This window comes from Salvelinus namaycush, chromosome 6 (genome assembly GCF_016432855.1).
Source record: "Salvelinus namaycush isolate Seneca chromosome 6, SaNama_1.0, whole genome shotgun sequence".
Taxonomy (NCBI): domain Eukaryota; kingdom Metazoa; phylum Chordata; class Actinopteri; order Salmoniformes; family Salmonidae; genus Salvelinus; species Salvelinus namaycush.
In genome coordinates, this window is record NC_052312.1 from 22836654 (window position 1) to 22860991 (window position 24338).

General features: G+C 45.3%; 1 protein-coding gene across 1 annotated transcript in view; it reads right to left on the minus strand.

Annotated features, from left to right (window-relative positions):
- zanl (zonadhesin, like) overlaps positions 1 to 24338 on the minus strand; it is a 32676-nt gene continuing 8338 nt past the window's right edge. Inside the window, exons 12-51 of the mRNA XM_038995299.1 lie at positions 23584 to 23828; positions 22995 to 23143; positions 22621 to 22749; positions 22333 to 22471; positions 22025 to 22166; positions 21439 to 21638; positions 21106 to 21244; positions 20797 to 20913; positions 20386 to 20510; positions 19636 to 19781; positions 18858 to 19001; positions 18524 to 18631; positions 17741 to 17910; positions 15825 to 16027; positions 15313 to 15454; positions 14784 to 15031; positions 14332 to 14509; positions 13914 to 14022; positions 13541 to 13635; positions 12893 to 13069; positions 12042 to 12244; positions 11646 to 11790; positions 11212 to 11309; positions 10948 to 11091; positions 10218 to 10382; positions 7402 to 7529; positions 6733 to 7004; positions 6214 to 6422; positions 5772 to 5916; positions 5312 to 5559; positions 4990 to 5119; positions 3993 to 4194; positions 3537 to 3698; positions 3201 to 3331; positions 2428 to 2630; positions 2154 to 2289; positions 1862 to 2008; positions 1281 to 1374; positions 1026 to 1066; positions 1 to 185 (exon numbers count right to left, since the gene is read on the minus strand). Of these exons, the coding sequence (XP_038851227.1) occupies positions 88 to 185; positions 1026 to 1066; positions 1281 to 1374; positions 1862 to 2008; positions 2154 to 2289; positions 2428 to 2630; positions 3201 to 3331; positions 3537 to 3698; positions 3993 to 4194; positions 4990 to 5119; positions 5312 to 5559; positions 5772 to 5916; positions 6214 to 6422; positions 6733 to 7004; positions 7402 to 7529; positions 10218 to 10382; positions 10948 to 11091; positions 11212 to 11309; positions 11646 to 11790; positions 12042 to 12244; positions 12893 to 13069; positions 13541 to 13635; positions 13914 to 14022; positions 14332 to 14509; positions 14784 to 15031; positions 15313 to 15454; positions 15825 to 16027; positions 17741 to 17910; positions 18524 to 18631; positions 18858 to 19001; positions 19636 to 19781; positions 20386 to 20510; positions 20797 to 20913; positions 21106 to 21244; positions 21439 to 21638; positions 22025 to 22166; positions 22333 to 22471; positions 22621 to 22749; positions 22995 to 23143; positions 23584 to 23828 (6206 nt within the window). The 3' untranslated portion in view covers positions 1 to 87. The remainder of the gene's footprint in view (positions 186 to 1025; positions 1067 to 1280; positions 1375 to 1861; positions 2009 to 2153; positions 2290 to 2427; positions 2631 to 3200; positions 3332 to 3536; positions 3699 to 3992; positions 4195 to 4989; positions 5120 to 5311; positions 5560 to 5771; positions 5917 to 6213; positions 6423 to 6732; positions 7005 to 7401; positions 7530 to 10217; positions 10383 to 10947; positions 11092 to 11211; positions 11310 to 11645; positions 11791 to 12041; positions 12245 to 12892; positions 13070 to 13540; positions 13636 to 13913; positions 14023 to 14331; positions 14510 to 14783; positions 15032 to 15312; positions 15455 to 15824; positions 16028 to 17740; positions 17911 to 18523; positions 18632 to 18857; positions 19002 to 19635; positions 19782 to 20385; positions 20511 to 20796; positions 20914 to 21105; positions 21245 to 21438; positions 21639 to 22024; positions 22167 to 22332; positions 22472 to 22620; positions 22750 to 22994; positions 23144 to 23583; positions 23829 to 24338) is intronic.

Consider the following 24338-nt stretch of genomic DNA (forward strand, 5'->3'; position numbering starts at 1 on the left):
GAGTGAGTGAGTGTGTGTGTGTGATATCCGTACATTCATCTGCCAGTAAATGAAACTCTTATGTTCTCTACTCTTCTTTCTCTCCATCTACATGGGAGTCATGATGTCACTTGCGTTCTTCTGCTGATTGTCCAGGTTTTCGTACACGACGTCGCTGTCCTTAAGATGCATGCGGTATTGGATGCCTAGTAGAAATTAAATTCATATAATTATAAGCGAGGGAGGGAAAGAAGGAGAAAGAGAGAGAAAGTGAAGAAGGACAAAGAGAGGGAAAAAGAGAGAGAGAGAGAGAGGTGTAATGTTTATTATTATCATGGATTTGTTGTTTTATGACAGGTACTATTAGGTAGGTCCAGGAGTTTCTCCTGGCCAGGTCACCAAGGTGATCAAGGGTTTAGTTGGGAAGGATGGAGGGCAGAACTACTTGTCATGCAATCCAGTGGAAGAACCGAAGCACTTATTTTTCACAGTATGAGCATTGATTTCACAATTTCCCTCCTGATCATGGCTTCATAGAATTACAAAAAACTTAAGTTTAGGCATAAGGGTCGAAATGAATGAAGGTTATGTTTAAGTTTATGTTTAGGAACACGGGTTAGGTTAAGGTTAGTGTTATATCAGTGAGGTTAAGGTAAGGGTTGAGGTTATAGAATTATGGCACGGCAAGGTCCACTTGCCTCTGTAATAAATCAGCTGAATAGGTGGGTGACAGGTGACAGGTGTTTTTCTTGTGCTTTTCTCTTTAGCTGGCTGCCAATAGTCTGCTTCAAAATAATTTACTCATTTAAAATGGTCTAGAGTCCACCCATTATGGCATCATTGACCTGAACAGGGAACTTTGTTCTACTGGTTCAAATTCAGTGTTTACTATATCCTTCCCATCTAAATCCTTGGCCTGGTTTTATTGGGAAAATTTTAGCTAAGTAGTATAATATTAGTATAATATTAGCTAAGTAGGTAAAAAATAATGTAAGTGAAAGTAAAAGTTGATATATGTTTTAAGTGAGATTGAGATAGGCACTTACTTGAATCTGTGCTGTCAGAATCACACTTGTTTTTTTTGTTCCTGTGAACACAAAATGGTTTAGAGAGTTAGCATCCGTTTACATAGGAATACAAATACTGCACTGACAGGTGACGTTAGCTTCTTCTGTCTTGTACACTGAATAATAACGCAAGCTGTCATGATCGACTTGATCTTTGATTATTTCATGTTGTCAGAGTAGATTTTGCTCTGCGATTAACAGGCTGTGTTTTAGTGGTTGTTGTACAGTACTGACGTTCGACAGCATTTGTAGCATAACACACAGATCAGCGCTATGATGATGACTCCCAGAGGCACGAGGACTGCGATGAGAATGATCGTGTTCTTATCTGTGGGACGAAGCAGGAGACAGTTACAACACTGGTATGCCTGTATGCTATTTCTAACAACTGCTATGTCCCAACAAGGATTACCGGGTACAGTACAGTATAGTACAGTCCCATACAGTACAGTATAGTATAATACAATACAGTACAGTATAATACAGTACAGTCCCATATAGTACAGTACAATACATATGAGTCCCATACAGAATAGTATAGTACAGTACAGTCCCATACAGTACGGTATAGTATAATACAATACAGTACAGTATAATACAGTACAGTCCCATATAGTACAGTACAATACATATGAGTCCCATACAGAATAGTATAGTACAGTACAGTCCCATACAGTACGGTATAGTATAATACAGTACAATACAGTACAGTCCCATACAGTACAGTACAATACATATGAGTCCCATACAGACTAGTATAGTACAGTACAGTCCCATACAGTACGGTATAGTATTAGCTCCAGTTAATCACGTACCCAGGCCTCCGCTGGTCTCGGTCTTCTCGATCTCACACAGGCTGCCCTCGAAGCCCTCTTTACACTGGCAGGTGATTGAGTCAACTGTAGTGTTAGACTCAGAGCAGGTACCGCCATTTAGACAGGGGTAAGACAGACACGGACTCACTGAGAAGAGAGGGCGAGAGGGTGCGTTTTTTATCAAAGACATTTCAGTCCATTTTGCACACTGAAGTTGTTCTTATTGCAACTACTAGGGGCACAAATGCATGTTTCAGTAGACACACACAAAGACACACACACACACACTCACTTTTGTAGCAGTCACGTGCGTAGTCGAAAATGGTACAGACTTGTGTGTCGGCACAGCCCTTGGGTTGGCACACGGCGCCCGAGGCCGTACATTCACACGACAGGGCACAGTCCTCTGTCACAAACTTCTCCTTGAGCTGGGTAGGAAGGGAATGGCGGGATGGGGAGAGAGAGAGAGAGAGAGATCAAAATGGGGTAGAGCGAGAGACATGTACGAGGAAAGAGACAGAGTTATACACACCACACCATGTTCTGCAACAGCTGTATTAACTCACCGGGTAGTATCTATCCAGGTAGTTGCAGCCACACTCGCTATAGGGCACACAGCTGCCTGTGCTCATGGCGAAACCGGGGGCACACTGGCACCCCTCAACACAGGCAGTGAAGTCACAATCGGAAGGCGCGGCCAGGTCAGCGCAGGAGGCGGGGCAAGGGGACATACACTCAGAGTAGGTACTGTTGGCCACACAGCTCAGGACTAGGGGGGAGGAGAGGAGGGAGAGAGGGAGAGAGGAGGGGGAGAGTGAGGGAGAAAGTGAAGAGAGAGGGAGGGGGGAAGAGAGGGAGAAAGTGAGGACACAGGATTAGCAACAAACACATAAGGGGTGTTGAGAGGAGGGCAGTTGAAAATAAGTATTACTGCCAAAATGATTTGGCAGAATCAGTTTGCTAGGGATTACAAGTGAAGAAAAAAAGTCATTTATTAAGAACACAGCAGTGAGTGAATGTATTTTGGTTGTATTTCGGATAGATTGTGTGTGTGTACTTCTGTGTATATAATAATTTGTGTGTAATACCGGAGTGTGTGTGCATTAGTGCATGTGTGTTTGCGTATGCATTTGTGTGTCTGTGAGTGTGCGTGTGCATTGATGTGTGTGTGACAAGGTGCATGTGTGCATTTATGTGCATTTAATAAGATCTCTGTAGTCTAGTGTGTGTGCGTGCGTGTATTTGTGCTTGTGTGTGTGCTCATTTGTGTCCGCGAGTGTTTGTGTGTGTGCACACGTTTCTGTGCGTGTGCGTGTGTGTGTGTGTGTGTGCGTCTTACCACAGCCCAGCTGTTGTCTCCATTTGCCCAGTTTGACACCGGCCTCCTGGCATGCCAGGGCGTACACCTCAAAGCTGTCACAACGCAGAGAGGCGGTTTCCTGATCCGCACAAAGGTCAAACACACAGTCCCTAAAACGCACACACACGACAGACAGTGAGTGGAGGGAATAGTGCAGACCTACACACAGATCCAAACACTGTTGTATGAACATATAAAGTAGAATATAAATTCAAGTTATGGGTTGAGAGAAAAGTATCAAACGTACCCACCTGTAGCACACAGAAACACTCTTTCGCTCTCTCTCTCACACACACACACACAGTCTCTACTCACTCCTGGAAGCTGTTGGGCAGTAGGTGGGCGTGGCAGCCAGCGAAGGGTCCTGTAGGGTCGGACACGGCTCCGCACTGTTTGTTACCATTCAACTCAGCCAGCTGAGCGTCAGTACAACCTGCTGTCTCAAAGCCAGACTCTGGGTCTGTCTCCACATCACGCCTAGGGAGAGGGTGAGAAGAGGTTGAAGAAGAGGGCGAAGAAGAGGGTGAAGAAGAGGGCGAAGAAGAGGGCGAAGAAGAGGGCGAAGAAGAGGGCGAAGAAGAGGTTGAAGAAGAGGGTGAGCGAAGGAGAAAAATAACAAAGGAAGGAGAGTCATATTTAGTTATGTACACTCGATCATCTCAACAAACCTATTTTTCAGTCAGTTGTGTTTATAAATAGATCATGAATGAACCAACAAATAAATTAATGAATTAAATGTTTTTATATATAAATCGAGTGATTCCTTCCCACCTGTGCAGGTGCACCATCTTGGGGAGGTCTGCTGTCACTAGCTCCGCCCCCTGCCTGTCAGTCACTCTCCAGCTTTCGCCGAACTCGTCAAGTTTCCGCGTCACAGTTCCGTCTGGTTTCATGTACTCATTCTTGGAGGATCCGTCGTTGTTCCCACACAGACCTCTCACCCTGTTCTTGTATGTACTGGGTAGGATCACCTCTGTTAGGGAGGGAGAAAGAGTATTGCATGAGTACAAGCAGTGCTCTTCTTAATAAGATATTTAATCATTTTATTAAAAACCTTTTCTCAATAGGGGGGCGCTGTTTTCACTTTGTAAAAATTCGTTCCCAAATTAAACTGCCTCGTACTCAATTCTTGCTCGTACAATATGCATATTATTATTACTATTGGATAGAAAACTCTCTCTAGTTTCTAAAACCGTTTGAATTATATCTGTGAGTAAAACAGAACTCATTTTGCAGCAAACTTCCTGTCAGGAAGTGAGAAATCTGAAATCGGGCACTCTGTTCCAGGGTCAGTTTATTAATTTGCATGTAATCTATGGGTCGACATGCACTGCATACGCCTTCCCCTAGATGTCAGTAAGCAGTGAGAATTGGAATGGGGTGTCTAGGTAGATCTGAGGCCGTATAAAAGCTCTTGGAACCGGGTGTGCAGTCTTTTCAACGTTCGTCATGACGCAAGACAGACCTCAGGATTGCATTGCATTTATACCTGAAATATTTCATCTTGGACTTGTGATTTCATGATATTTAGATGCTAGTATTTACTTGTGGCGCTATGCTAGGCTATGCTAGTCAGCTTTTTTACTGATGAGGGTGCTCCCGGATCCGGGATTGGGACCAACTAGAAGTAAATTAAATAATTTAGTAAATTAAATTAACTTTCTAGACCATTCTGTTCTCCTCCTAGCCAATCTGATGTCTGAAAACTCTTTGTTGCTGCCCTATGGACGTGATGTCATCTCTCTCTCTCTCGCTCTGTGTGTCTTACCTCCGTGGATTTTGCCATCGAAGCGGACCGTCATGCCAAAGTCGGTGACCAGCTGGACGTTCTTAGAGTTCATCGTGATGGTCAGGCCGTCTCTAGGACTGAGAGGAGGAGCCACACGCTCACCGTTCACCTACACGGGTAGTGAAAGGACATAAGAAGTTATAACTGTACAGGGAGATGACACAAGAGGTTAGAACTGTTCATAGTGTTGTCATAGTTGACCTGGAAGGTAACAGAGAGGAAGGAGAGTCTCATGGTTTTAGAGCTAGATTACTGTCGCAAAGGCAACGTGCATTGTTGGATTATATTATATTTAACTCACCAGGACAACTTTCTTCTGCAGGAAGCGGATGCTGACTCCATAGACATCGACATACACCTCATCCAGGTAGGAGATCTTCTTGCTGCCACCGCGACGGATGTTCTTCCCTCTGACCTGGAGGGAGGCCAGTGAGCTGAGGAGGGAGTGGCCCTCGGTCAGGGTGTATGTGTAGGGGCCCTGGAAGTGGTGGGTGAACCCATCAAACGTACGGTAGTGGGGGTCGCCGTGGATATTGCACCTGTTGAATTCTGGAGAGGGGGAAAGGGGGGGGGGGGGGGGGGGGGGAGTGGCAGAGAAAGGGAGATGAAGTAAGGTAGGGAGAGAGAGAAAGAGAGAGACAGAAAAGTTTGTATTGAGGAAGTATAGTTGTCAAATAGTAACCTTCTCCTAATATTTTAGGTAGAAATAGCAGTGGGGGCAGAGTTGCAGGGACTATTTTGAGAGAAGAGTTGGGACTTACTCTCAGGTTTGCAGTAGAGGTCTCCGTTTTTGTCCAGAGTGCAGACAGAATCATCCCTACATTGAAAGTCAGAACAGGTGATGGAGCCTCCCAGGTTACAGGTACACTTGTCAGCACAGTGGTCAGTCACCCACGAGTCTCCCATCTGCAACACACACACACAGAACACACGCTAGGATTACGGCTGACTGTTTATACAGTATGTCTGAAGAAACCTTGTTTGAATGGTATTATAGAGGATGTGTTGAATCTGTGTCTGGCTGGTGGAGTTTGGATTCTTGTCTAACCAAACTTGTTTCATAGTTGAATATCATGCAGGCTATGGTACAAATATGTTTGCCATCTGACAATCCCCTTAAGTTGAAAGGAACTTTTCGGTGTTTAGTTGGGGTGTATGACTGGTAAAGTAGTCTGATTGGTCAACGAAACAGTAAGCACTCACATCATGGTACTCTCCATTGGAGTCCACACATCCACACTTGGCCAGAGGGACACACTTCCCGTCGCTGAGTACGAACCCCGCGTCACACTGGCACCCCTCGACACAGGTGGTGGGGGGAAGGTGGCAGAACATGGGGAACAGGTCGGAGCAGGTGGGGGGGCAGGGAGGCGTGCAGTCAGAGTAGTGGCTATTGGGGGGACACGGCAGGGCTGGAGGGGGAAAGAGAGATGGTGGGGTTAGACGATAATCAAAGATACTATATTTTTTATACAGTACAGTAACAGTTACAGTAACATTGGCTCTATGGATGCGTTTCATCTGAATTGCGGCATCATTGGTCGACAGTATAGGCCTACACATGTATTACTTTTACAAATTCAATTCCAAAGCCAACTAATTTCCTTCCATTTTCATTCATTTATATAGCATCCTATATCCTAACTCCAATACTCTCTCCTTCCATTTCACCCTACCCTCTCCATCTCCCTCCCCCTACCCCCATCTCCCCCCATCACTTACGACAGAATGTGTTGTTTCTCCAGTCAACGGTAACCCCAGCTGACTGACAGGCCTGTGCGTAGGCTTCCACGTTATCACACAGCGTGGCCTGCATGCCGTCGTATTCACACATGTCGTACACACAGTTCCCCAGGAAGGCCTCCGGTGGCAGGAAAGAGTGGCAGGGCTTGAACTTGTCGCTGAGGATGATAGAAGAACACAGGGTCTCGTACTGCTTCTCTTCTTCTGCCGTGCAGTTAGGGTGGATGTTGGGACGCTCATCTGGCGAGCACCTGGAGGGATGGAGGGAGGGATGGATTAGATAGAGGGATGGAGAAGAGGGAGAGAGTACCCGAAAATTTTACCTCCTGCCAGACCATTAGGATTAATGATCAATCACCACTAAGTGTCGCTAGAATGTTTCATTATACATCTTTTTTGCAAGCCTTGTACAGACAGAGTGGTTTACTCCTGGCCTATTTGTACCTGGTCTATTTGAACATTGGCTTGCCTTAAGGCTATACATTATTAAAGATCCAGGTATCTAAAATATAAATGATATAGACAGGTGTCAGTGTTTCAGGGACACTCAGGTGTACAGTAACACATGATCTGACCAAGACAAAGCTTTAGTGGTAGCCTCCTGGCCTAAAGTACAAGGTCAAAGGTGAGGGGTTAGAGGTTACTGACCCTGGGTCGGAGTCTCCCTCGGACTTCCAGCTGTTGCCCAGTTCTATCACGTCCTTGGCTGGGTTTCCATCTGGCTTCAGGTTGTCGTCTTTGGCGTTCATGTTGTAGTTACCACACATGCCACACACCTGGACAAACGGAAGGAAAGAGGTGCGAATTGAAACTGAGGAATGATATAAGAGTGAAGTTTGTACAAGAAACAGTGTCAATTACTTTAAAAAGAGCTAAATCAAATAAATGTGAATAGAATTTGAACAGTAGGGCCTCCCGAGTGGCGCAGCGGTCTAAGGCACTGCATCACAGTTCTAGAGGAGTCACTACAGACCCGGGTTCGATCCCGGCATCTATCACAACCGGTCGGGCTCTATGACATTATATAGCACTAAGACGGCACTCAATGAGCTATGTAAGGCCATAAGCAAACAGGAAAACTCTCATCCAGAGGCGGAAAATCTGACCATAATTCTATCCTCCTGATTCCTGCTTACAAGCAAAAACTAAAGCAGGAAGCATGAGCGACTCGGTCAGTAAAGAAGTGGAATATGTTCTGGGATTCTTCCGATGGCATTGAGGAGTGCACCACACCACACTGGCTTCATCAATAAGTACATTGATGACGTCGTCCCCACAGGGACCGTACGTACATACCCCAACCAGAAGCCATGGATCACAGGCAACATCCGCACTGAGCTAAAGGGTAGAGCTGCCGCTTTCAAGGAGCGGGACTCAAACCCGGACGCTTATTAGAAATCCTGCTATCCCGTCCGATGAACCATCAAACAGGCAAAGGTCAATACAGGACTAAGATCGAATCGTACTACACCGGCTCGGATGTGGCAGGGCTTGCAAACTATTACAGACTACAAAGGGAAGCACAGTCACGAGCTGCCCAGTGACACGAGCCTACCAGACAAGCTAAATTACTTCGGCGCTCGCTTCGAGGCTAGCAACATTGATGCATGCATGAGAGCATCAGCTGTTCCGGACGACTGTGTGATCATGCTCTCCGTAGCCGATGTGAGTAAGACCTTTAAACAGGACAACATTCACAAGGCCTCAGGGCCAGACGGATTACCAGGACATGTACTCCGAGCATGTGCTGCCCAACCGGCAAGTGTCTTCACTGACATTTTCAACCTGTCCCTGACCGAGTCTGTAATACCAACATGCTTCAAGCAGACCACCATAGTCCCTGTGCCCAAGAACACTAAGGAAACCTGCCGAAATGACTACCGACCGGTAGCACTCATGTATGTAGCCATGAAGTGCTTTGAAAGGCTGGTCATGGCTCACATCAACACCATCATCCCAGAAACCCTAGACCCACTCCAATTTGAATACTGCCCCAACAAATCAACAGATGATGCAATCTCTATTGCACTCCACACTGCCCTTTCCCACCTGGACAAAAGGAACACCTATGTGAGAATGCTATTCATTGACTACAGCTCAGCGTTCAACACCATAGTACCCTCAGAGTTAATCACTAAGATAAGGACCCTGGGACTAAACAACTTCCTCTGCAACTGGATCCTGGACTTCCTAAAGGGCCGCCCCCAGGTGGTAAGGGTAACAACAACACATCTGCCACGCTGATCCTCAACACGGAGGCCCCTAAGGGGTGAGTGCTCATTCCCCTCCTGTACTCCCTGTTCACCCATGACTGCATGGCCAGGAACGACTCCAACACCATCATTAAGTTTGCCGACAACACAACAGTGGTAGGCCTGATCACTGACAACGATGAGACAGCCTATAGGGAGGAGGTCAGAGACCTGGCCGTGTGGTGCCAGGATAACAGCCTCTTCCTCAACATGATCAAGACAAAGGAAATGACTGTGGACTACAGGAAAAGGAGGACCAAGCACACTCCCATTCTCATCGGCGGGGCTGTAGTGGAGCAGGTTGAGAGCTTCAAGTTCCTTGGTGTCCACATCACCAACAAACTATCATGGTCCAAACACACCAAGACAGTCGTGAAGAGGGCACGCCAAAGCCTATTCCCCCTCAGGAGACTGAAAAGATTTGGCATGGGTCCTCAGATCCTCAAAATGTTCTACAGCTGCACCATCAAGAGCATCCTGACTGGTTGCTTCACTGCCTGGTATGGCAACTGCTCGGCCTCCGACTGCAAGGCACTACAGATTTTACTTAACACTTATTTTTCTTGAAACTGCATTGTTGGTTAAGGGCTTGTAAGTAAGCATTTCACTGTAAAGTCTACACCTATTGTATTCGGCGCTTGTGACAAATAACATTTGATTTGATCGGGAGTCCCATAGGGTGGTGCACAATTGGCCCAGCGTCGTCCGGGTTTGGGGAGTGTTTGGCTGGGGGTGCTTTACTTTGCTCATCGCGCTCTACCGACTGCTTGTAGCGCGCCTGCAAGCTGACCTCGGTCGTCAGGTGAATGGTGTTTCCTCCGACACATTGGTGCGACTGGCTTCCTGGTTAAGTGGGCGGGTGTTAAGAAGCGCGGTTTGGCGGGTCATGTTTCGGAGGACGCATGACTTTGACCATTGCCTCCCGAGCCCATTGAGAAGTTGCAGCAATGAGATAAGATTGAAATTGGGGAGAAAACGGGTCAAATTCAAAAAACTAAAATCCCCCCCCCAAATTTTTTTTGAACAGTATGGATAATTCCATGAATGAAAAGGGCAGAGAAAATCATTAGAAGTCCCTTTAAAATGTAGGTCGGAGTATTTTAGTATGGCCAAGACATGTATTGTGTGAAAGGCTTAATTTTACCATCATTATAAGTTGTATAATACGCATTATTATACAGCAGCATTACTATAGTTGGGCCTCAGTCGTACCTTGTTGAAGTATTCTCCAGGGATGGTGATCTCCAGATGGTGGACTCCATCAAACTTGACCTTCAGGCCAAAATCAGTGTCCAGTAGACTGTAGACACCACTACTCAAGACCCTGGCCCCGGCCACACCGATGGACAGAGGAGTACGTACCCTGCGCCCATCCAACTGGAGAGGAGAGAGAGAAATGGAGAGAGGGGGGAGGGGGGGATAAAGGAGAGGTGATTAGTGGAAATCAATAACAAATAAGGCATACGGGTTGTTGTTTCTCAAACTTCACTATCACAGCTTCCATGGGCGGTTCCACAAAGTGGCTTGGCGGTGTTGAAGCCCCCTCAAGAATAGGCCTAACACCCCAATTAACCCCCCCCCCCCCCCCCCCCAAAGATAATTTATTAGTACACCATAGATCCCTAGGCAATGACCGAGCTACCCTGCCAGCTTCATTAAGAAGATGAATAACGATCAAAGCGTACCATAACTGTATCTCTATTATCTGACTAAAACGGTGAGAAAACAAAGGAAACTGGGCTCAGGCTTGAACCAAAGCGTCAAACTTCTACTTTTCGCTACTCTGACACGCTCCCCAAGGGATCCCTCTCCCTCTCTCTGTTTCGTGTTTTCTGTCTGTGTTTGCTGTGATGTGACTGAGGCATAAGCCTGTAAGCCATACGCACATTTCTACTTTCACCAAAAACGGACGACAAAGGTTGGAAGTTGAACTCCATCTCACCAGAACTCTGTTGCTCTTTTGAAGCGTGACGTTGGCGTTGGGAAGATAGACCGTGACGGCGCGCACGTACGACGCCTCCGGTTGGCCACGCTCCTCGTTCTTCGCCACGATGGTGAACGGAGTTACCTTGGTGGAGTTACACACCTGAGGGAGAGAGGGGTCGGAGGGAAGGTGAGAGGGATGGAGGGAGAGAGATGTGTTACACGGGTACCGGGAGAGGCAGAGGGGAAGAGGAAGAGAGGTTGAGAGACGACGGTTACATACCTCCACCAGTGTGTAGGTACAGGTGCCCATGAAGGTGTGCATGACACCATCAAAGGTGTAGTAATGAGGATCTCCGGCCACATGACACACACCCAAACCTGGGGAGAGACACAGAGAAGAGAGACATTCATATCTGGGTTAGTGATGCCTTCTTGGGAGTTCTTCATGGTGTGTCATATACAGGCAGTGTCACATTCATTTCAAATCACATGTGAAGATACTTAGAGCTGGTTTTCCAGCCACAGATTAAGCCTAGGCCTTGGAAGCATGTTCAATAGAGATTCTCTAAATGCTTTTTAGTTCAGGACTAATAATTCATTATAATTAGGAATCTGTATCTGGGAAACCAAAACATTTCTGTCCCTGTAACAGAAGCAAAATAAACAACACAACAAAGACTAAGAAAAAACCCTGAAAGGGAGTGTGGCATTTACCTGTTGAAACACATGCCATCTCTCCCTCCAACACCTTACACTCCTGGGCGGGACTACACTGCCACGGCTCACAGACAATGTTGTTGCCAGGGTTACACTTACAACGCTCCGAACAGTCCAGCTCAGTGAACCAACTGTCTCCCACCTAGGGGACACACACACACAAACAAGGAGAGATATGGACATAAGACACAGTCCCACAGACATATAACAATCAACCATGTTAGTTAGTCAATAAACCACTTCATTAATTTAGTCAATCATTCACATGAGCAAAATGAGCTATCCTTAAACTATTTCAATCTGTTTACATCATTCCTATAAGTCTCAGGTCATTGTATTGACTACTATGTAAACTTTACTAGTCAAGTCGTAACTTGGTTCGTCCATTCTTACAGGCCTGTAGTTGTTATCTTTGTCGGTGCAGCCACACTGGCTGGGTGGAACACACTTGTCACCGCTGAGTAGCAGGCCGGGGTCACACACACATCCCTCTACACAGGGCTGGGTACAGGTGGCGTTGAAGGTAGGGTTCTGACAGCTGGAAGGACAGGCGTTGCCACATGGCTCGTAGTGGCTGCCTGGGAGACACTTCAGAGCTGGGTGGAGAGGGGAAGAGAGAGAGGGGAAAACATGGGTTACTGATGGGCAATGAAAATAATCTGTGTTGCTGCTGCCCAAGAAAGGGGGAGAACAGAGGGAACATGGGATTTGAATTGGTAGTAAGACTAATCCTTGTGGCACACCACTTTCACAATATTGGTGTTACCCAATAGAGATAGGACTCAGTACACATAAAGGACTCACAGGTGTGTTACAGCACATGGAGCACAGGTGTGTTACAGCACATGGAGCACAGGTGTGTTACAGAACATGGAGCACAGGTGTGTTACAGCACATGGAGCACAGGTGTGTTACAGAACATGGAGCACAGGTGTGTTACAGCACATGGAGCACGGTTCTGTTATAGCACATGGAGCACAGGTCTGTTACAGCACATGGAGCACAGGTGTGTTACAGCACATGGAGCACAGGTGTGTTACAGAACATGGAGCACAGGTGTGTTACAGAACATGGAGCACGGTTCTGTTATAGCACATGGAGCACAGGTCTGTTACAGCACATGGAGCACAGGCGTGTTAGTTAGACTGCACACAGTCGGGAAGGTGTGTGTGTGTATGCGTTTGCGTGCATAGCTGTGTTTCAATGTGTGTGCGTGCCTGCGCGCATGTTGGTATGTGACTTACGACAGAAGGTGTTATTCCTCCATGCGATGGGTACTCCAGCCAAGGCACACATGTCAGCGTAGCTTTCTATAGCCTGACACAGAGCCACCGTCTCCCCTCCCGTAGCACACTGGTCGTACACACAGTTCTCCTGGTAGATGTTGGGGGGAACCACCGCATGGCACGGCTTGAAGATACCTGAGAGAGAATGGATGGAGAAATTAATGGTGTTAAATAGCTGAGACAGTGAGGAATTGTCAATAAATAGTTTTAACATTGTACAAATTACATGTAGTAACACAATAGACAAAGAAAATGCTGTAAGACAACTGAGAGAATTGGACAAATGACCAATGAGTAATGGTCGTAATAAGTTAGCTGACATTTCAGGCACAACTCTCTCACTTATCTCGAGAATCAATGATATTTCGTTTAAACATAATTTCTTGTTCTACAGAAATTAGAAATGGCTTTAGTAAATGGAGACTTAAAGATACAGTACAAGTGGTATGTAATAACACGTTTTGTGAACGAGTGTACGCGGATTGAGCATGTCTATGATTTTCTGTCTGGTGTTAATGTCCGACAGCTGTAATTTGTGTTTCCATGCGTCTGTGTGTGTTTCTCTGTGTGTGTGTGTGTGTGTGTGTGTGTGTGTGTGAGTTTCACCGCTGGGGTCAGTGATCATGCCACAGCTGGTGGGTTTCTCAGCTTCTGCCTCAACCTTGGGATCGCACTCCTCCTCTCCTCCACCGTGGGTACAGCTGAAAGAAGCGAGAGGGATGGAGGGATTGATGAAAGGAAGAAAGGAAGGAAGGGATGAACGTCAAAGACGTCGCTGTCGAGGATGGAAATGAAATCTCCTCGATTTAGTCAGACCTATAGGTCATAATTGATACAAAAACAATGGAATCTAGGCTAAATGTAACAGTCTGGTATCTTAGTTCAGACTACGGTTCTTCCTAACAGTGCTGGATAAATATAAACATTGAAACTGAAACATGAATGTGTGTCGTGTGTGTTTCAGGTGTGTGTGACTCACTCGGGGCGGTCGTCGGGCGCCTGCCAGCTCTCTCCCAGTTCGTTTGTGTTGCCGGCTGGTTTACCGTCTGGCTTGATGTTGTCATCACCGGGTTGGCCGTTGAAGTTTCCTACAAGAATAGAGGATAGACGGAACCAGTTACTACTGCCCACATCAACAGTGACCGTGCATACAAACTGTTAGCCGGGTTAGGGTAAAATTATATTTTAAGTCAATTCAAGACATAAAATGATATTCAAAGAGGTGTTCAGACAAGACTACATAAATCTACTACCCACTACAAAGGGGATATGATAAAAGTGGGTGAAATAACTTATGAGGGCTTTTTTTTTTATGTGCCTGGTTTCTTTTAATCACATTATTTACAATCAATTATCTGTCACGTTTAGAGGTGATCATCATTGATTGATTCTCTTACCACAGAGTCCACAGAGCAGACCGTTGTAGGAGGAGGGCAGAGTGACGTCAGTGTGGTGGTTACCATCGAACCTCACCCTCAGGCCAAAGGTCGTCTCCAAGACAACGAACTTCCCGCTCAGGTAGATCTTCACCCCATTGGTCAGAGTCACAGGAGGGGTCACCAGAGTTCCGTTGACCTGGAAGAGATGAGAGGAGGGTGTGACCATTTTAAATTGGAGTTAACTTAGCTGATTGTACAGTACGTGGTTATCTATCGATAATGTACAGTATTTTCATTGGTATGCATTCTTGTTTTCGTATTCCATTTAAAGACATTTGCTCCCAGCTTGTTCCCACCATAACGTCTAAAGTCTATTTTTATTGACCACACTGTGAGGCCTTATCTTGACACTTTGCCAGCATAACTGAATGAACCAGGTCGTGCTGTGGCTAACCTCCCATGTTCCTCACCTGTATTTTGCGTCCTTTCCCCAGGACGACGGTGATCCCGTACACCTTAATCACGACGGCTTTGACGTACGACACCTTCTTGTTGCTGCCTCGGTGCTCGTTCTGGGTGTCAACGGTGAAGTATGGCATCCCGGAGGTTTCATTGCAGGGCTTGGTGAGGGTGTAGGAGCAGGAACCCATGAAGTTGTGCACCCTCTTATCGAAAGAGGTGTAGTGAGGGTCACCCTGGACCGTGCAGATTCCCGTTTCTGTGAGTAGAGGAGGGTAGAGTTCAGATTTGAGTTTATAATGTTTTGTTTTCATAGAAGTTTAAACTTATGTATTTCTTATAAAAACGTACACATTTCAAAAGCTACAACTGCACGAAAACTGAGACCCCACAATTGTATAGTGCTATAGATGCTTTTCAATCTTACCCCCAAAATAAAGGCCAAGTAAAATAAATGACACGCACAAACAAAATGACATTGGCATCTGTACTCTCCCTCCTGTTTGTGTGTGTGTGTGTATGTGTGTGTGTGTATCGTACCCAGTGGGTAACAGCCTAACTCTCCGTCCTGCAGGGCACAGCTCTCTGTCAGGGTACAGCTGGTGTTGTGACACTGTATCACCCCCCCGCCCAGACACACACACTTCTCCTTACAGCCCTCCAGGTACCAGTCATCACCCACCTGAAAAAAAACACACCATGTTCAGACTATAGGACCTGACTGCCATGAATAGCCCAGGGAAATGTTTTTTTAAATTTTATTTAATCTTTATATTCTATAGGGAAGTCAACAGGTATATTTTACAAAAAAGTCCAACATGAAAAATACAAGATACAGTACATATAAACTTTGTGTACAGTTCAGTATCAAGTTTTGGGTATTTCTGAATGTGCACGTGTACTAACATTTTGGATGTGCATATTTTACTTTCTGTTCGGATGATTTAGCAATGTATTGTATTTATACTGTATCCTAATGTACCCTTTACCAAACCTCGATGCTTTACATAACACACCGAAATTGTCAAAGTGAAAGAGAGAGTCGTACTCACAGGGTGGTAGTCTCCGGAGGAGTCGACACAGCCACAGTCTTTAACAGGAACACACTTGTCGTCGCCGAGGATGAAGCCGGGGTTACACTCGCACCCCTCCACACACAGCTCTGAACAGCCAGGGGCGCCGCTGACACCCAGGCAGGTCTCGGGACAAGAGCTCACACACATGGAGTAGGAACTGTTAGGGGGACAGGGCAGGGCTACGGAGGGAGAGCAAAATGAAAGGGGAATGCAGTAACAGGGTCAGTACAGGTAAATCTTCATAAATCACAAACATATTGTAACAAATCTGGGTTAAAGGGGCAGTCAGCGGTTGAAACAATAACAAAGCATGCTTCAAATCAAACTTTATTTGTCACATGTGCCAAACAGGTGTAGACCTTACTGTGAAATGCTTACTTACAAGCCCTTAACCAAAAATGCAGTTCAAGAAAGAGTTCTGAAAATACTGACCAAATCAACTAAAGTAAAAAATAATAAAAAGTAACACAATAAAATAACAATAACGAGGCTATATACAGGGGGTACCGCTACCGAGTCAATGTGCGGGGGTACAGGTTAGTCAAACTAATTTGTACATGTAGGTAGGGGTAAAGTGACTATGCATAGATAATAAATAGCGGGTAGCAGCAGTGTAAAAACAAATGGGGGAGGACCATAATGTAAATTGTCCGGGTGGCCATTTAATTAATTGATCAGCAGTCTTATGGCTTGGGGGTAGAAGCTGTTGAGGAGCCTTTGGTCCTAGACTTGGCGCTCCGGTACCGCTTGCTGTGCGGTAGCAGAGAGAACAGTCTATGCCACTCTCCAGCCACTTGGGTGGCTGGAGTCTTTGACAATTCTTTGGGCCTTCCTCTGACACCGCCTAGTATATAGTTCCTGGATGTCAGGAAGTTTGGCCCCAGTGATGTACTGGGCTGTACGCACTACCCTCTGTAGTGCCTATCGGTCAGATGCCGAGCAGTTGCCATACCAGGCGGTGATGCAACCGGTCAGGATGCTCTCGATGGTGCAACTTTTTGAGAATCTGGGGACCCATGCCAAATCTTTTCAGTCTCCTGAGGGGGAAAAGGTGTCATCGTGCCCACTTCACAGCTGTCTTGGTATGTTTGGACCATGATAGTTTGTTGGTGATGTGGACACCAAGGAACTTGAAACTCTCGATCCGCTCCACTACAGCCCCGTCGATGTTAATGGGGGTCTGTTCAGCCCACCTTTTCCTGTAGTCCACGATCATCTCCTTTGTCTTGCTCACATTGAGGGAGGGGTTGTTGTCCTGGCACCACACTGCCAGGTCTCTGACCTCCTCCCTATAGGCTGTCTCATACTGCCTGCCCTTGCTTCTATAAAAAGCTGAGGGATGGGGCTGGAGAAATGTAACTACTCTCAAGAGCTATGGATCGAAAGACTGACCATCCATGATATTAAAAGTATAGTTTAAACCATATTTTGGGGCTATAAAGTGTTTGTTTACGTTTATTTGTTTACAAACATTGGAGTAAAATAAGCTTATATTTCTGGTTCTGATGGAGTACGACAGTTGAATTAATCTCATAAGGCATTGATAAATTATATTCTTCAAGAATCAATGCTACATATCTCTCATTTATAAGTCCACAAATGAATGTAGCAACTGCAGATTGCCCCTTTAAGCTTGCTGCAACATTTAAGGAATTACTTTACTATTGACGGACAACAATACACTCTGTAACTGTGTTAATGTATGACTTTGAAGTGGCAGCCTGAGATATCGACCTTTGCATCTCCTTTCAACTTTTGCTCAAGCTGACACATAATTGTGACCTGCCAAATGTTTTCAAACCAAATATTTGTTCAATCTTCAAGGGCTTGACAGAGTGTGTCTATATATATATATATATATATATATATTTATATTTATATATGAGACTCACGGCAGAAGTCTGGCTTCCTCCAGGGGTGAACCGTGGCCCCTGCACCCAGGCAGGCGTCAGTGTAGGCCTGGAGCTGGTCACACAGCATCTGCTGCTGGCCCACGAAGCGACACATGTCATACACACAACTCTGGAGGAACGGAGTGGGGTCCACCAACGCAATGCACTCTCTGATGGGGGGGAGAGGAGGAGGGTGAGAGAGAGAGAGAGAGAGAGAGAGGGGATGAATGAAATGTGTGAGGAAAAGGGGGGATTAAGAATTAGGGAAAGAGAGAAATACATTAAGAAAGAAAGAGATGGAAGGGTAAAAGGGAAAAAGAGGGAGAGAGAGAGAGAAAAGTAAAATACAAACACACAAATCACTTTGTTTGTTTTGAACACATGGAGGGAGTTAAGTGTTATGACCTGAATCATGTCAGGGCTTGTGAACTATGGTAGGCTTGTATGTATAAGACAATCTTAGATATTCTTAGCAGTGTGGAATGTAAAGGAGTAAGATTGCCAGCCCAACATGTGTTAACCATGCTATCTGGATTAAAGTCATGGATTATTACAAACAGATATTACAATAGACTAGAGATCCATGTTTGTAAGCATCAGGGGTCATAGCATGTGAGTTTGGAGGTATCCATGTATGTATGGATTAGTGTATGTTTTCATGTGTGTGTATGGTGTGTTAAACTGGGTGTTTATGTCTAAATGATACATATGGTTTGGATCACGCACAGTAGGGATATGTTGTTGGTTCTGTATGTCAAGTATCCATGTGACTCCGTTGCTCACCTGAAAGGTCCTTTGGTATCGGTTAATTTCCCACAGTTCTCTGGTTTGGACACTTCTGCCTCCAGTGATGGATCACAGACAGGGTCTGGGTTGGTGTCGGGTTTGCATCTATGGAAACACACAATTATTAATAAACAATTTAAAATAGGAAATGTAATACCAATATAGTGCACAACACAGTTATTACGCCTAATAAGTGCATATAGGATAAAGTGCACACTCAGTTCCTAAACTACTTCCTAAAGTGTGTACCTACATTCTACTACATACATTACTGGGCAGAAATATTCCTGACTTCATTAGTCACTATTCCCAAGAGAAAATTCCCACTCACGTGGCATCCTCATCGTCCTCGGTCTTCCAACTGTTTCCAAAGTCCTTGGAACTGGTGACCTGGGATCCATCCGGCTTGGTGAAGTCGTTGTTAGGGTTACCATCATAGTCGCCGCACAGACCACACATCTGGTCAAAGTAGGAGCTGACGGACACCAAGACACACAACATTTCACTACACTCGCAATAATCTGCTAACCATGTGTAGGTGACCAATAAAATGTGATTTGATTTGATTTGATCACAGTAGATTAGTTCAAAGGTCAAGACACAAAGATATACAACCAGTGGATTAATAGAGAGATCCTACTAAAAATATCAAATTACAAGACACAATAGATTAGACACCGATATAGACAACAACCAATAGATTATTACGATTACCAGATTATTACCAAAAGATTACTACAGAAACCAAGATACCAAACCTCTGGATTACTACAAAGATATCAAGACACACAAACAATGGATTTCTCGAGATCCTACTACAGAACTCATGGGAAAAATCCTGAAGGCTTTAGTTGATTTAAGAGATCTATTTACAGTGGATCGATACTGAGTTCAAACTCCTCTAAAGGTTGAAAGATGTGGAATGTTTTGAACAGAAATGGTTCTGAATTATATATAAATGTTGATCAATTATCTGCATGAATATTGATAAAATACAACATAGGCAGTGCCCAAACGTAGACACCTAACTTAAGAATAGGGTGTAATTTGAGCCTTAAGAGGGAAAAGGAAGTTGCTAGGGATCTACTTCCTGTGTCCGTAGTACACACCTGGGCACTGAGATCTGGGCGTAGTGGTTTCCGTCCCAGCGCACCTTGAGGCCGAACGGTGTCTGCAGGGTGATGTACTGACCCGCAAGCGATAGAGAGATTAGTGGAGAGGGGTAGTGAGGGAGGGACACACGCTTTCCGTTCACCTGTGGAGGCAGAAAGAGAGATTAATTCTAGGAAAGTCTCCGCTGATCCGGAGAAAAATAGACAAAAAAGGAGGAATAAGCAGTCAGAGAGAAGAGGAGGCGTAATTGGTGGACAGGTTTGAAGGATTACTGGTAAAATAGACGATGACGGAGGGTGAATGAGATATAATATAAAAAAGAGACAAAGATAGAGAGAAAGTGAAAGACAGATAAAATGTCTATTGAAAAGGGAAAGAAAGGCTTTGGGTGTATTGCCGTTGTGTAATTTCACTAATCCTCCGATTAAGGGAGATATGGAGTTTGAAAGATAGAGATAATTGAGTGATACCACCACATCTGTGATGTGGAATGTGAATGATAAAAACGTTTATGGAGAAGTGTTATTACATGTTAATAACTGTGTTAGTGTCACAGGTCTATGTTAATTACTGTTTAATAAAAAATGTATTTCTTCCTTCTGACAAGTTTTTCCTAGCCAATGTGCTTCTGCTTTGCTCTTGCTCTTTGGGGCCTAGTCCTCGTTACTTCAAAAGCACTGTGACAACTTCTGATGTAAATCGGGCGTTTATAAATTGGACTGATTGATTGATGTATCAACAAGTACCAGAGTCCTCCTGCTCTTCATCAGCGTGACGGTGATTCCGTCGACAGTTACATAGAGCTTCTTCAGGTACGACACTCCAGCCAGACCACGCTCCTCGTTCTTACCCTCCACGGAGAACCATGGACCTGAGAACACAGCAGAACATAGGTAGAACCCAGAGTTCGAACCCCGGAACCTAGAACCCAGAGTTAGAACTACAGAATCTGGAACCCAGCGTTAGAACTACATAATCTAGAACTGTTAAGACAGAACTAGAACTACAGAACCTAGAACCCAGTGTTAGAACTACAGAATCTAGTACTGATAAGACAGAGCTAGAACTACAGAATCTAGAACCCAGTGTTAGAACTACAGAATCTAGAACTGATAAGACAGAGCTAGATCTACAGAACATCATCCTCATGTGTTCACCAGTGTTGTTCTTGCAGACCCTAGCCAGGGTGTAGGTGCAGGTTCCCATGAAGCTGTAGAACTTATCATCAAATGTGTTGTAGTGGGGGTCCCCAGAGATCACACAGTCCTGAGAACCTGGGGTAAATGGAGCAGAGGGAGATATCATGAGATATAAAAGCCTGCTTCCAGACCTCTTTGTGTTGTCTTGCCAACTCATATGGTCATAGCCTGGTCACCTACCCTGACTTCCAAGACGTCAGACATCAAGACACCATTTTGAGTGTGTGTTTGTGTGCGTGTTCAGACTGTTTATGTAAAGGGACTTACCTGTAGGGTAGCAGTCCAGCTCTCCTCCCTGCACCTTACACTCGTGCATGGCAGGGCAGTCAGAGGGCTTGCAGGTGACGGAGGGAGCGTCACAGAAACACTTCAGCTTACAGTTCTCCATGTACCACTCATCACCAGGCTGGAGGGACGAGGAAGGGGGGGGGGGGGTTATGTTCTTCCCGAAGTGGGTTAATCCTATCGGAGCAAGTTTACTATGCTCTGGAAGTCCTGGGTTCGAGGCCTGCGATGGCCGATGCACCGCTCAGTATAATATGTTTGAAAAACCTCCAACTCAGACACTGGCACTGGTAACTGACACACACACCCTCTTACCTCGTAGTACTCTCCGTTAGTGTGTTGGCAGCCGCAGGAGCTCTCTTTGACACACTTCCCGGCGCTGAGGATGTACCCAGGGTCGCACACACACCCCTCTGAACAGGGTCCGTCACACCCCGCGGGGGGCTTGGCGGCACAGGTGGGCTGGCATGGGGCGGCACATGGTATGTAGTGACTGTTGGGGGGGCATTTCAGAGCTGAGAGAAGGAGGGAGGAGACATTAGGAGGTCGGTCTTTGAAACATGACTGTCTCTCGGTAACGACTTTGTTGATTTTAAAGGACAGAGCTGTTGGAGAGTATTGTTTGGTCTTTGACGTGTTAATAACAGTGTCTTCGGTGAGTGAACGAATCATTATTATCATATTGATCATCTTAAACATGAACTTCCTCCTCGTTGTCATCGTGTAGGGTTGGGGTCCCTTCCATTTCAATTTCAGTCAATTCCGGAAGTACACTCAAAATCTAATTCCAAATCCCTTCAAATGCTTTTCAATGAGGAACAATCTGGAATTGAAATGTGCTTTACTTTCTAAATTGACTGGAATTGAAATGGAATTGACTCCAACCCTGATCTCTACTCACGGCAGAAGGTGCTGTTCCTCCAAGGTCCAATGGTGACTCCTCGGTCCTGACACTCATTTACATACGACTCAATGGCTTCACACAGGATGGGCTTGGCACCGTCCAGCTCACACAGGTCAAACAGACAGTCCTTGAAGAAACTCTGAGACACACACAAAAACGCACACACATCGCAGACAAAGTTCGAGGACTTCAGTTAGAGTACTGCAGTCTCGCGACACCGCCAGTTTCTTAGTTTCCCTGAATTACATACTGTATCTTTATCTAGAGGGCAGATTCATAATGACACAAGTAAGGTAATTACTCACATTGGGGTTGACCTTGGGGTGACAGACAGCAAAAGGTCCGTTCTTGTCCAGTAGCATGCCGCAGTATCCTGAGCTCTCGTACCCGTCCTGCTCATCATCAGTACAGCCAGGTATGGTGGTGTTGGGCTGCTTGTTACAACTGGAGGGCGAGACAGAGTGAATCAGTCGTGTGTGTGTGTGTGCGCATGCGTGTATGCCTGTGTGCTTGTGTGCATGTGCACAGGTGCATGTCTTTCTGTGTGTGAGTGCCTGCCTGCGTCCGCATGTGTAACTGGTGGCATGACTCACTTAGGATCGGTGACCCAGCTGTGTCCAAAGTCATTGGGGTTGGTGGTCAGAGAACCATCAGGTTTCCTGAAGTCATCGTTGGAGTTTCCGTTGTAGTCTCCACACAGTCCACACAGCTTGTCCTTATAGCTGAATACATAGGAGCAAACAAGTTTATGAGTTAATCATTTTCTCAAGCATTTTAATCACAGCAGAATTATATCATAAACATATTACAATGTGAGAGGCTTCTATTTTTTTTATTTTTTTTATGTTACTTTTATAGTTATTTTTAGGGCATATCATATTGGGGTCCCCAAATCTGTAGGAGGGAAACCTATATGCATAAACCCCATGTTTGGTCTCTGCAGGTGTGTGAAGCAGTTTTGACTCACTCGTTGATGACTTTGATATCCATGTAGTGGTTTCCGTCGTATCGTACCGTCACACCAAAGTCCATGGCTACGGTGTAGTGTTTACCAGACATCAGCACAGACACTCCTGTAGCTGGGGTCAGAGGGATGTTCACATTGGTACCATTCAACTACATGGAGAAGAGGAGGAAGACACAGACATGGGTTAGTGATCGGCATTCCTTTTTTTATTCTTATTTTTGGCTTCCTCTTTATGTGCTGTTCTGTGTCTACGTTTTTTATGTATTGAATGCTGCACAGGAATTGCCCTCCAGTGACTAAGATTTATTGAATTGAAAGACAAACTTTTCTTTACTGTGTCTGTTACTTTATATTGAAGGCAAGGGTAAAAAAAAAGATGTACTTTTCATACTGTGTTGTCACTTTATATTGGTGTTAATTAGTCTGTGCATGTGCAGGGCTTTGCATTTTATAAATCATCTTTTCTACTGCTATAATATGTGTAAAAAAAAGTTTCAAATGTCATCCTTCCGTCCCATCATACCCTTCATCTCCCACTCTCTTTCTCTGCCCCCCCCCCCCCTCATCTCTCCATCCATCTCTCTCTCACCTGCACGGTGCCTCCCTTGAGCACGGAGATCTTCACCCCGCGCACGTACACGTGCACGGCCTTCAGGTAGGAGATGGTTGGTAGGTTATAGCGGTTCTCGTTGTCGGCGTGCACCTCGTAGTGAGGCACTGAGGTGTCGTTACAAGGTTCGGACATCAAGTAGCTGCAGTTCCCCATGAAGTTGTAGTATTTTTTGTCGAAGGTGGTGTAGTGAGGGTCACCGGACGCTATACAGGTAGACGTGCCTGGGGGGAACAATTAATGAATCACGTAATCAATCGATTAATCAGAGAGCTGGGAATCAATAGCAGTCAATATAAATGTGTGTCTAATGTGTCCAGACTGTGTGGCGAATATTAAGCAGGTGGATAAGATTGGTAATATCATACTACTGATTGATAGAGGTGCCTGTAAGGGGAATAGTGATATAAAGTAGTAAGTGGAATTAGTAATTGGCTGGTGGACAGTTCGGGTTGTGTTTACACAGGCAGCCCAACATTTCTATGCAAACTTTCTAAATGTCGACCCCCAAAGAAATCACTGGACAAGTTAATGGAAACATAGCTGGTGTTCAAATGTCTTCCTTGATGCATTGGGTTAGAGTTGTCAGCCGGTGAAGCCTGACATAATGGTGATAGGGTTTGTACTGAGCCATAAATACACATAATACATGCTCTTTTGTTGCATAGCTAGGAATCAAACTAGGCACAATACCCAAGGGTTTCCCAAGGATTCTTTCTCCTTATCACTATTAT